Source organism: Pteropus vampyrus, unplaced genomic scaffold (genome assembly GCF_000151845.1).
Source record: "Pteropus vampyrus isolate Shadow unplaced genomic scaffold, Pvam_2.0 Scaffold50, whole genome shotgun sequence".
Lineage (NCBI taxonomy): Eukaryota > Metazoa > Chordata > Mammalia > Chiroptera > Pteropodidae > Pteropus > Pteropus vampyrus.
Genome location: NW_011888831.1, coordinates 5,589,965 through 5,602,068, shown reverse-complemented (window position 1 = coordinate 5,602,068; position 12,104 = coordinate 5,589,965). Strand labels below are relative to the sequence as shown.

At 33.5% G+C, this 12,104-nt stretch overlaps 1 protein-coding gene and 1 pseudogene across 2 annotated transcripts in view; one reads left to right on the top strand and one right to left on the bottom strand.

Moving 5' to 3' along the window:
• Positions 1-12,104, top strand: part of GOSR1 (golgi SNAP receptor complex member 1) — a 55,308-nt gene that overhangs the window by 29,718 nt on the left and 13,486 nt on the right. For both annotated transcript variants that reach the window (XM_011359905.2, XM_011359906.2), the window contains exon 7: positions 11,653-11,682. In XM_011359905.2, coding sequence (XP_011358207.1) covers positions 11,653-11,682 — 30 coding nt within the window. The remainder of the gene's footprint in view (positions 1-11,652; positions 11,683-12,104) is intronic.
• On the bottom strand, positions 10,918-11,036 carry LOC111739465 (annotated as a pseudogene).

Here is a 12,104-nt window from a genome sequence, read left to right as displayed (position 1 = left end):
CCACTTCATTTTCTGACACTTCGTTATTAGAGTATGGGAATGCTATGAATTTTTGAATGTTGATTTTGTATCCAGAGACTTTACTGTATTTGCTTATTGTTTCTAGTAGTATTCTTGTGGAATCTTTAGGGTTGTCTATATAGAGAAAATAGTGACAATGTGACTTCTTCATTTCCTATTTGGATGCCTTTTATATCTTTCTCTTGCATGATTGCACTCGCTAGAGCTGTCCTTTCTCCATCATTTATTTAATTATCGCTGTAGACTCATAAATCTTTATACTATGGATTATAATCTGGCACTATTATTATTTTATTGTTCAGATTGTTTCACCTTTGGCCACTGAGAGCTCCTTTAGGAATCTTCTGTCATTTGACATGCCCATCCTTTTTTGAGCACTTCCTCTACTATCTGGCACTACAAAATGTTCATGGCTTATCTTGTATTTTCCCTGCTTCAGCTCTAGAATCATCCACTTCTTCAAGCAACATTGGTTCCTTTTATTGGAGAGGGATTCAGAAACAAAGATATGTTTGCTAGATGTGCTTAATGCTATTGCAGTATCATTGCTTCAAGGCTTTCTCTTGCTAAAAGTTTTTATTATGAATAGAGTTGAATTTTTTCATCTTTTTTTGCATTTACTGAGATGATCAGTTGATTTTTCCTTTAAGGCTGTAATATGATGAATTACATTATTTTTAAACATTAAACCAACCTTGATTTCTTGGATAAACCCTACATTAATACATTTATTATCATTTTTATATATTGCTGGGTTTGTTTTGTTAACGATTTTTACATTATGCTTGTGAAGACTATCTGTAGTTGTCTTTCCTTGAAATGTCTTTGCCAGTTTTAGTGTAAGGGTGATATTGGCCCCATTAAAATGAGTTCTTTCTGTTTGCTGAAAGAGTTTGTGCAGGCTTGGTGTTTTTCCTCCTTAAATGTTTGATAGAATTTACCAGTGAATCCATCTCAGCCTGGAGTTTTCATTATGGCAAGTTTTCTAAATGACAAATTCAGTTTCTTTGGTAGATGTGAGACTATGGCTCTGGGCCCTAAGGGATGGGTAACTGTGATTGGTCCAGCCTGTCACAAATCCATTCTTGTGGCCAGTAAACTTAGAAAGTCTGTTTCCAGAAGAAGAAAAGGACTCCAGGGAAGTCATCAGACAACTTAGTCACTTCATTTTGGGTTTACTATATACTCTCTTCTATACTCCAAGCCAAACATAGAAATAATGTGGTTATGCAAAATCTTTTTTTCTAGCGATATTTATCGAAGTGGATTTTTGCTTTAATATTCCATTCCTTTCTCTGTCCCCCCACCAATGAATTACAAACTTTTTATAGCCCCTAAGGCCCTACGTGATTAACCTACTGCTTAAATCTTCAACATTGTCCCTTTCTATCTCTTCATTTATATTATTCTTGCCCTTTACTTAATAGGTACCAGCCATATAGGCATCTATTCATTTATTTATTCATTTATTAAGCATTTAATGAGTATCTCCTGTGTGTTAGATACTATACTATACTATAGGGAATCAAAGATGAATCAGACTCAATCTCTATCCCATGGGAAGTCATTCTGGATAGAGATATAATAAACATATAATTATAATATCTTTTGAAATATTATATTTTAAAAAACATCAAATGAGATAATCTATATGAAGAAACTTCAGTTTTTCAGATTTAAGATATTTTTCCTCCAGTGCATATTACAATGTCTGACATATCTTAAATGCTTGTTATATTCTTGAATGAATTGATGGAGCACAAAGAGCTATGAAAACATAAAGAAGATTTAGTTCTGCCTGGATGTATAGATGGAATGGGGAATGCTTCACAAAGGATACAACTTTTGAGCTAGACTTTGAAATATAAGCAATTTATGAGAATCTAAAAAGGGGATTGCTGAGTAAGGAAGAGACTATGAGGCATAAAAGTGCTTTTTTCTATATCAACCATATATCTGTAGGCTTATACAGTTTATGAGATACTTTTGTTACGTTATCTGTTTTGAGCCTTATGACAACTCCATTAGGTGAGTTCATACAGCCAAGTGCTAGAGCCTTGACCAAAACTCCAATTCTAGGGTGTAAGAGAAACTAGTCATTTTATTCTTACAGTTTCATGAATGTCATGATTGCTAATATCATTGAATTTCTATGATTATATTTATGAAAGTTTTTTCTGAGTTATAAGTATGTGAGAGAAACATACATATAATAAAAAATATAATTCCATTTTTATTTATATAAACAGATTAGCTTATATTGATACGCGAGCTATTTTTTAGAGATTTCAGAAAAATTAGAAAATGCTTACTTAATATTTCATAGATTCCTTATGATTCAAGTAGTTTTTCAGGATTTTTCAGTCCTTTTATGCCATTTCTCTAAAGAACAACAAATGGCAACTGTGACTCCCACATTCTCTCTTAAGCTTTGTTTATGCAATAATTGAACAGATTTGGTGACATTAAAAATTTTTTTGCACTAAAATGTTTGGTTAAAATACCTTGCAGGGGGGAAAAAAAAGAAAATTTCTTCCCCATTTAAACTTGATTTCCTGTTGCATATGTTATATATAATCAAGACAGTGTGGCATTCGTGAAAGAATAAACAAATAGATCAAAGGACAGAATAGAGAGCCCAGAAATGGACCCACATAAATAAAATCAGCAGAGAAGAAAAGACAATTCAATGGGAAAAAAGATAGTCTTTTCAACAAATGGTGGTAAAACACCTGGATATCCTTATGCAAAATAATATATAGACACTGACCTTACACCTTTCCCAAAAACAACTCAAAACAGATCATAGACCTAAATGTAAAATACAAAACTGTAAAACTTATAGAAGTTTTATAACATAGGAGAAAATCTAGGTAACATTGTGTTTGGTAATGAATTTTGAGATGCAGTGCCAAGAACACTATTCCTGAAAGAAAAACTTGGTAAGATGGACTTCAGTAAAATTAAAAACCTCTCCTCTTTCAAAGATACTATCAAAAGAATGGAAAAACAAAAGCCACAGACTGGAAGAAAATATTTGCAAAACATATCTGATAAAGGACTGTTAGCCAAAATATGCAGAGAATACTTAATATTCAGCAGTTAAAAAGTAGGCAAAAGATCTGAACAGACACTTCATCTGAGAATGTATGCAAGTGGCAAATAAGCACATGAAAAAATGTTCAATATCATATGTCATTAGGGAATTGCAAATTAAAACAATAAGATACCATTGCACACCTATTAAAATGGATAATATCCAAAACACTGACACCAAATGCTGGCAAGGATATGGAGCAACAGGAACTCTCATTGCTGTTTGGAATACAAAATGGTATAGCCACTTTGGAAGCCAGTTTGTCAGTTTTCTTAAAAAGCTAAACAGTCTTACTCTATGACCCAGCAGTCATACTCCTAGGTATTTACCTAAATGAATTGAAAACTTGTTTAAATAAAAACTTGGACACAAATGTTTGTAGCAACTTTAGTCGTACTTGCCAAAAATTGGAAGCAACCAAGATACATGAATGGGTAAATAAACTGTAGTACATTCATATAATGGAATATTATTCAATGATACATGAATGTAGCCATCAAACTGAAAAAACATGGAAGAACCTTAAATGCATAAAAGAAGCCAGTCTGAAAGGCTACATAGTATATAATTCCAAGTATATGACATTCAGGAAAAGGGAAAACTGCAGACAGTAGAAAGATAGCTGTTGCCAGGGGTTCAGTATGGGAAGAGGAAGAAGAATGAAGAGGTAGAGCACTGGAGATACTTAGGGTGGTTAAACTATTCTGTATGATAATGTAATGGTGGATACATGACTATGCATTTGTCAAAACCCATGGAGCTGTGCAACAAAAAGAGTAAACCCTAATGTATTAACTATGGACTTTAGTTAATGTATTGGTTCATCAGTTGTAACAAATGTCTCACACTAATGCAAGATGTTAACAGGTGGGAGAGAATGGGTATATGGGAATAAGTCTGCTAATTTAAAAAAATAGAAAATGTGGCATTCCAAGTTATCACTACAAATAATTTAGCTTTTATTTTTCTTTTTTCTCTCTGAACTGGGTAGAATTCTGAGTCTGTCAGGCACTTAAATTTTAAGGTAACTACATGTGGTTATAAAAAAAATTTTTCTGTGCTAAAATATACCATGAGAAAAGCAAGTAGATATTCCTTGGTCGACTCCAATTGGAAGAAAATATGCTACAATATTAATATTAATGGTAGAGAGGTTACAAATGATTTCTACTTTCATCTTTGTTTTTCTGTATTTTTCAGATGTTACCTGTAAAATAAAAATCTGTTAGCACTAAAACATTTGTGTGTATCCTACTGCCACTTAATTGTATTGTTAACATGTTTTAAAAGAGATTTATGTTGAAATAAGACGCAGACCTTAAGGGTCTCACTGGTTAACTGTAAGTGAAAGACTACATCAACTTAGTGCTTGATCTGATTGGTTAGTGAAAACCTCATCAACTGCAATTTACAAAGAGATCAGTTTTTTAATTTTTTTTATTATGTACTTGCTTGTTTTCTCTTATTAACTGCTTACTGATTTACTTGTTTATTATTTACTTATTGACCTACCCTTAAATATTAAGAGAGGATTCTAATTAGATATTTTCTGAGTGATTTTGCCAAATTCTTACATTTTGTTGGTTTAAATTGCTTTAAAATATAGGCTTGAAATCCTATTTTTATTCTTGAAATTTGTGCAATCGCAGTATATATATATTGAAGAAATGAATTATTTTTTTAAAAAATACAATTTTTTAAATGTGGCTTTAATTATTCCTTGGGGCAATTCATGATGAAATTTAGCTCATGGTTTTCAACTAGTTTAAATTGGTCTTGAGAGAAACAGAAACTTGTTGCTTAATTACAGACTCTGGATGACTTTATGGAATGCCTCTGGGCTGTTATGAAGTACTTGTTTAAGAAGGATAATTCTACTTGACTATATATTTTATGCCCCAAAGGAAAGCAATTTTAAATTAAATTTTTACTTAAGTATGCCATTTTTATGGAGCCACTCTGTTACTGAATTGTATCTACTATGTTCAGGATGCTTTTAATGAATGATGTTTGTTTAGTGGAGGTCTTAGCCAAATGAGTAAGGACTTGGAGACTTTGGGCAGTCTGAGAAGAAATTTTAAAATCACTGGCTTTCCTCTGCTTATGCCACTGTATAAGGATACTAGAAGAGGAGCCTTCTTCCTCCACAGAGTAAGATATTTAGGATTATCTTAGCTGTTCGTTTGTTTGTTTTTAACATAAAGCCTATTAGATTGATTTCTTTTCAGGTGAATCCACTGCAGATGGTACTATAAAATTAACCATGGTATAAAGATAAATTGTTGATTTCAAATACATAAAATGACTATCACAATGAAAGTTTATCTTTTAAGAAAACGTTATTGAAAATCTAGTTTTATACAAAAAAAAAGAAAAAGAAATGGAGGCATGAATATTTGCTTTATGAGATTTTTAATTTGACTCATGAAAATAAAATAGTCTTATTACATTTTAAATGTGATTTAAATTGGCCAAAATGTCATTTTCAGAAAGCATACCTTTTAAGGAAGGTACTCATTACATAAAGCAGGGGTCATATCTGTGCCACGAACAAAATCAAAGAATTTTCTTTCTGCGTAACATAGAAAGTTGTTCCTTAGTGGCCATGTTAACCTCACTTCTTCAGGAACATTGTCTTTGAAAAAAATATGAGTTTATTTTCTAACTAATTGTATTAAACCTATATATCAGTCTGGAGAGAATTGACATCTTTATTATGTTGAGTCTTCCAATTCGTGAATGTGGTTATGTCTCCATTTATTTAGATCTTTGAGTTCATCAACGTTTTGTAGTTTTCAGCATACAAGTCCTATAAGAATATTGTTAGATTTATACCTAAGTATTTCTTTTTTGAACAGTTATAAGTGGTATTGTATTTTTAAGTTTGGTGACCACACATTTATTGCTAGTACGGATGCTCCTTGACTTACAGTGGGTTATGTCCTGATAAACCCATTGTAAGTTGAAAATGTCCTAAGTCAAAAATGCGTTAAATGCACCTAACCTACCAAACATCATAGCTTAACTTAGCCAGTTTCTACTGAGTGCATATCGTTTTTGCACCATTGTGAAGTTGAAAAATCCTAAGTCAAACATTATAAGTCAGGGACTGTCTGTATATAGAAATGCAATTGATTTTTGTATGTTTATATTGTATCATGTGACCTTGCTGAACTCACTTATTAGTTTTAGGAGTTTTTATGTAGATTGTTTGGGATTTTCTATGTAGACAGTCTTGCCATGTGCCAGTAGTTTCATATTTTCCTTTCAAATTTGTATGCCTTTTATTTCCTTTTCTTGCTTTATTTCATTAGCTAGAACTTCTAGCATTGTGTTAAATAAGAGTACTGAGCATGGGCTTCCTTGCCCTTTTCTAAATCTTCAGGGAAATACTCAGTCTTTCACTGTTAATTACAATGCGAGCTGTAAGCTTTTATAGATGCTTTCTATAAGTTGAGGAGGTACCCTTCTATTCGTAGTTTTCTGAGGATTTTGTCAAATGCTTTTAAGCCTGTTATGGTGGATTACATTGATTGATATTAAATATTAAATGAGCCTTACATCCCTGAAATAAACCCTACTTAGTCATGGTGTATAATTTTTTTTTTAATATATTGCTGAATTCTCTTTTAAAAATTTTGGAAATCATGATTACCAAGTTAATTTTATTTGTCTCAGTAACCTTTTGAGGAGCCCTTTACCTGGTTATTAAGACAAAAATTGAATGATGACTGGAAAAGGAGAGAAGTTACCAAATCTGAGAAAGACTAAAGTTATAGGAGCAATTGTGTGTTCATTCTTTGGAGTAAAAGGGGTCAAGGAACTGTGAGTCTAGAGTACAGATTGTGCGTTCTCTGTGTTTTAAGATTGTCTAGAATGATGATAAAATTTGGAATGAAGAGATCCTCCAGTGACCTGAAGGTTACTAGATGAAAGGAAAGGGAAAGGATTGAGAAATAGAATGAACCTCAGAGTATAGATTTTTGCAAGAGTAGTGATGAGTGATGATCTAGAAGTAGTAGGAGAAAACTAGAACTGATTATGGAGAGAGAAGGGAAAAGAGATACCATATATCAAGATAGTAAAAACCAAATCTCTGAAGTCAAACTGCTCGAGTAAATCCTAGCTGTGCTGATAATTGTGTGGCCCATGAGCAGTTTACTTCTCTAGGCCTCGGTTTCTTTATCTGTAAATGATGAGAATGGTAGAATCAATCTCATAGAGATGTGAGGATGAAGTTACAAATAAGGCATTTAGAATAGTACATGGCTAATAGTAGGTTCTTCATAAGTATTAGATATTATTTTTAACAAAGTTAGCAAATCAATAATAGTCTACTCTTTTGCACTTAGTACTTTATTTGATTGATTTTATCTTCATTAACGCATTAACACAAAACTAGTTTGTTGAATTTGGCAATCGAATTATTTTCATATACTTTGTGGATTTTTAAATACAGTCGTGCTCCACACAGTGACATTTCAGTCAAAAAGACTGCATATGCAATGGTAGTCCCATAAGATTATATGCAGCTGAATTTCCTGTAAGAAATGGCAGGATATGTGGTTCAGGGGAAAATTTTTTTTTTCTCTGATGGGAGCAATATCTGTGGGGCTTGGCAATAGTAGATTCCCTCTCATTCACAGCACTTCAGTTTTGAATGCACTGATTACATACCCGTCAGTCAGCTACTGACCTGTTTCAGTACAGAGGAGCCTGTCCCCCCAGTGCTGCATATTCAGAGGGTGCTACAGCCCCCACCCCCAGACACAGTTTGATGGTCTTCAGAGTGCATTGTTGTAATTTCAGTGTACACTGTGGTTTATTCCTATTGAAGACCTAAGATCCTGTACAAGGACACAGATCCACAGGAGCTGCCTTAAAAAGTATTAAGTGCCACTGCCATTTTAGTAGAAGCTTTCTGTGGTAGTATGAGACTAGCTTGTTTCTGTACTTTGGAATTATCAGGTTGTAATGATGTAAAGCGTAGCTGTTTTATTTCTTCCATCAGTTCAGTGCCAGAGAGAGCCCTTTGTGCCAGATAGGGTCAGTGGAACCAAAAACAAAATTCCAAAGTCAAAATATTTAGTTCTCAGTTCTACACCGTCTCCATGTTAAACACCCCCTTTTTTTTATGAATACGACAAAGTTCCTTAATCTGACCCCTGCTTCAACATGCAGTAGCCAAAACCACATTGCCATTGACAGTCCCTGATGTTCCTTTATCTCTCCATCTTGATTTCGTATTCCTGCTGATCCTCAAAGCACCTTTTACTCTCTCCTGACAATCACTATTATTGTGATCTATGCCATACCCTGCCAGTTTCTCCTAGATGTATCCCATCAGTCCGGCCCACACCTGTTCAGAGAGCAGCATTGACAGTTTCGATATTTGGTTTCTGACCCTGAGAGATGGAAATAGGGGGAGGGCTTGTGGTACAGTGTTTATAAAGTCTTCAGTCCTAGGCCTTCACATTCACTCACCACTCACTCACTGACTCACCCAGAACAACTTCCATTCCTACAAGCTCTGTTTATGGTAAGTGCCCTGTACAGGTGTACCATTTTTATCTTTTATACCATAGCTTTATGGAACCTTTTCTATGTTTAGATATTTTTTTATATAAAAATACTTACCATTGTATTACAGTTGTCTGCAGTATTCAATACGGTAATATGCTGTACAGGTTTGTAGCCTAGGAACAATAGGCTATACTATATAGCCAGTTGTGTAGTAGGTTTATGTAAGTCACTCTGATATTGGCACAATGATGAAATCGCCTAAGGATGCATTTCTGTTACAGGAGGCATGACTGTATTTTATTTTTATGTCCTTTGATGTTCTAAGAGGCCCTGATGAAGACACTCAACCAAACCATTGTTTTGAACAAGGAGCTATTAACCCAAGTCTAGTTAACCAGTCCCTCTTTTGTGACCACTTTACCTAGACACTTGTAGGCATATGTGTTGTCTATCTCCATTCTAAGATCTGTGCATTATATTTGTAGCCCCTCTCTGACCCAGTACCTTCCAGGGGCACTTCGAAACACATTTATTAACAAAATAAATGCATACTTTATAATCAGTATATTTCACTAGAAATGTTGGGTTTATCTGGAAATTTATATCAACTTTATGCTTAGATTTGGAAATAGTCTGTAGTTATTGCGAAACTACTGTAATACTAGAAAAAGTACTTGGTGTTTACTATGTACCAGATACTGTTCTAATCATTATGTATATATATATAAACTTCTTTAATCCTCTTCACAAGTAGGTCTTATTACTATTGCCATTTTACAGATGAGAAAACTGAGGCATAGAGTAACTTACCTAATGTCAGATAGCTAATAAGTGGTAGAGGCAGCATTTAAAAAGCCACATAGTCTGTCTCTTAATGCCTCTACTGTCTTTGTAATTTTTGAAATTCTTAATCATAGGATTATATATTTATGAAGTTTTTAAAGCTCATCTTTGTTCCCTAATTCATGCAGTAAATTAGATTTCCTGGTTCACTACTTTGTAATGAAACTTTAACTTATTTACAGAATGTATTTATTTTTAAAGTGACAGTTTATGACAGTACATAACTTTCACATGTACATTATAATCTGATATCTGTATATGCTATAGTGTGCTCACCACCAAAAGCCTAGTTTTTATCTGTTACCATATATTTGATCCCCTTTAGCCATTTTGCCCTCCCAGACTCCCTTCCCCTCTGGTAACCACCAATCTGTTGTCCATATGTATGAATTTGTTTTTGTTTCAGTTTGCTTAGAATTTCCTTTGGAAAGAAGTATTGAGAAAAAATATGCAAGTGTTTATTTGAGTGCCTGCTGTATACCATGCACTGTGCCAAATGGAAATAGATGTCTGGGAGTTTGTTTCCCTACTTTCTGCTCTAAAGCTGTCCCTTTACCAAAAAACAAGAAGTCTTGGTGAGGATGTGGAGAAAAGGGAAGGAACCTCATACATTGTTGGTGTGATTGCAGATTGGTACAGCTGCTATGGAAAACAGTATGAAGGTTTCTCAAAAAATTAAAAATGGATATACCTTTTGACACAGCAATTGCACTTCTGGGTATTTATCCAAAGAAAACCAAAACAATAATTTGTAAAGATCTATGCACTCCATTATTCGTGGCAGCACAATTTACAATAGCTAAGATATGGAAGCAACCTAAGTGCCCATCAACAAATGATTGGATAAAGAAATTATGGTTCATATATATAATAGAATATTACTCAACCGTTAAAAAAAAAGAAATCCTACCATTTACAATGACATGGATGGACCTAGAGGTTATTATGCTGAGTGAAATAAGTCAGAGAAAAATAAATACCATTTGATTTTACTTATATGCAGAATCTAAGGGACAAAAATAACAAATTGATCAAAAACAGATTGACAAATATAGTGGACAATTTGGTGACAGACAGGGGAGGGGGGTTGGGGGACTGGGAGAATGGGGTGAAGGGTTAAAGAAGTACAAATTAGTAGTTGATAGTTGGGCATGGGGAGCATGGCAGAGGGAATGCAGTTAGCATTAATATGATGGCTAGGTGGAGGGCCAGGGGAGGGATGGAGCAATTGGGGGGAATCGTTTTATGAACTATATAGATGTCTAACCAATGTACTGTATACTTGAAACTAATTTAAATAAATAAATTAAAAACTAATATTAAATTTTAAAAAGCTGAAAAGTTAGCTAACATTTAAAATAAAGCTGTCCCTTTACCAAACTTAGCTACCTATAAATTCCTCCTTAAAATGTTTTGTTTTGTTTTTGTTTTTATGCCTACAGCACCTGGTCTTCCTAGGTTGTCTCCCATCCAAGTATTAACCAGGCCCTACCCTGCTAAGTTTCCGAGATCAGACAGGATCAGGCTTGTTCAGGGTGGCATGGCCGTAGACCTTAAAATGGTTTTTCGAGGGGTTTCTTTTTCTTTCCAGTGTGTGATGCGTAAAAGCAAATATTTTACAGATCAAAGGTGCATTTGATGTCGTTATTCAGATTCGTGAATTCTAAAGTGTAGTAAGCTGAAATTTGGTTCAGTTTTCTAAAAAAGGAAGGAACTTCAGGGTGTAAATAATTACTGCTTATAGACATCAGAACTATATCTGCCTATCCCATCTCAACAAGTTGGTTGTAATTCTTAAATTTAGAATAGACAATATTGACAACTTTGAGCTATTTAGATTAAAGAAGTTTCATTTATTATGCTGACATTAAAACTGCTCTGACTTTAATCTTAAGTTTCTCTGAGGAAGAAATTTAAGCCAACAAATAAAAGAAATATGAAAATTTTATATGTAAATAAGTTAAACTTATTTCAGAGTCCAGAATTTTTTCAGATGCTTCCAAAAGTCTGGGTATTCTGTTTAATAAATGACTGGAAAATTAATCTGTCTGTAAAATTTAGAAAAATTAAGTACAAATTTTAAATGTGCTTTTAATAATTCCAGTAAATGTGCTTTTAATAATTCCAGAAATTGAAGTTTTTTTGTTTTGTTTTGTTTTTTGCTGCAGCTCAGATCGTCTGATAGAAGAGACAATAAGGTAGGAAAAATATTTTGTTTTACTTTATTGTGTTTCTTGTTTGCACATAAATGAACAGATAAGGTTAACCCTATAACAGAGTTAAAGTTAATTTATTCTCCTTAAAGATGAGAATTTCATTAGATGGTGATATATTTTTATTATGTCTTTCCCTTACAAGAGACATTTGAAGCCCAAAACATGTGTTTCCAGAATTAGGCTGTTTTACATAAGTTGCTTTTTTTGATTAATTCATACTCAGTATTTTCAGCCTCAGTCTTTTTATTCTCACTTTTTAATAGAAAACAACCTCAAGCATGTGCTTGATAAATGTCTTATTTATACCATTTGTGTAGACTTGGTTTCTGTTACAGCAGCTGTAGAAAATCTGTAATATTTAGTATTATCTGTAATAACATTGAAGTAATTTCTTAAGTTAAGGA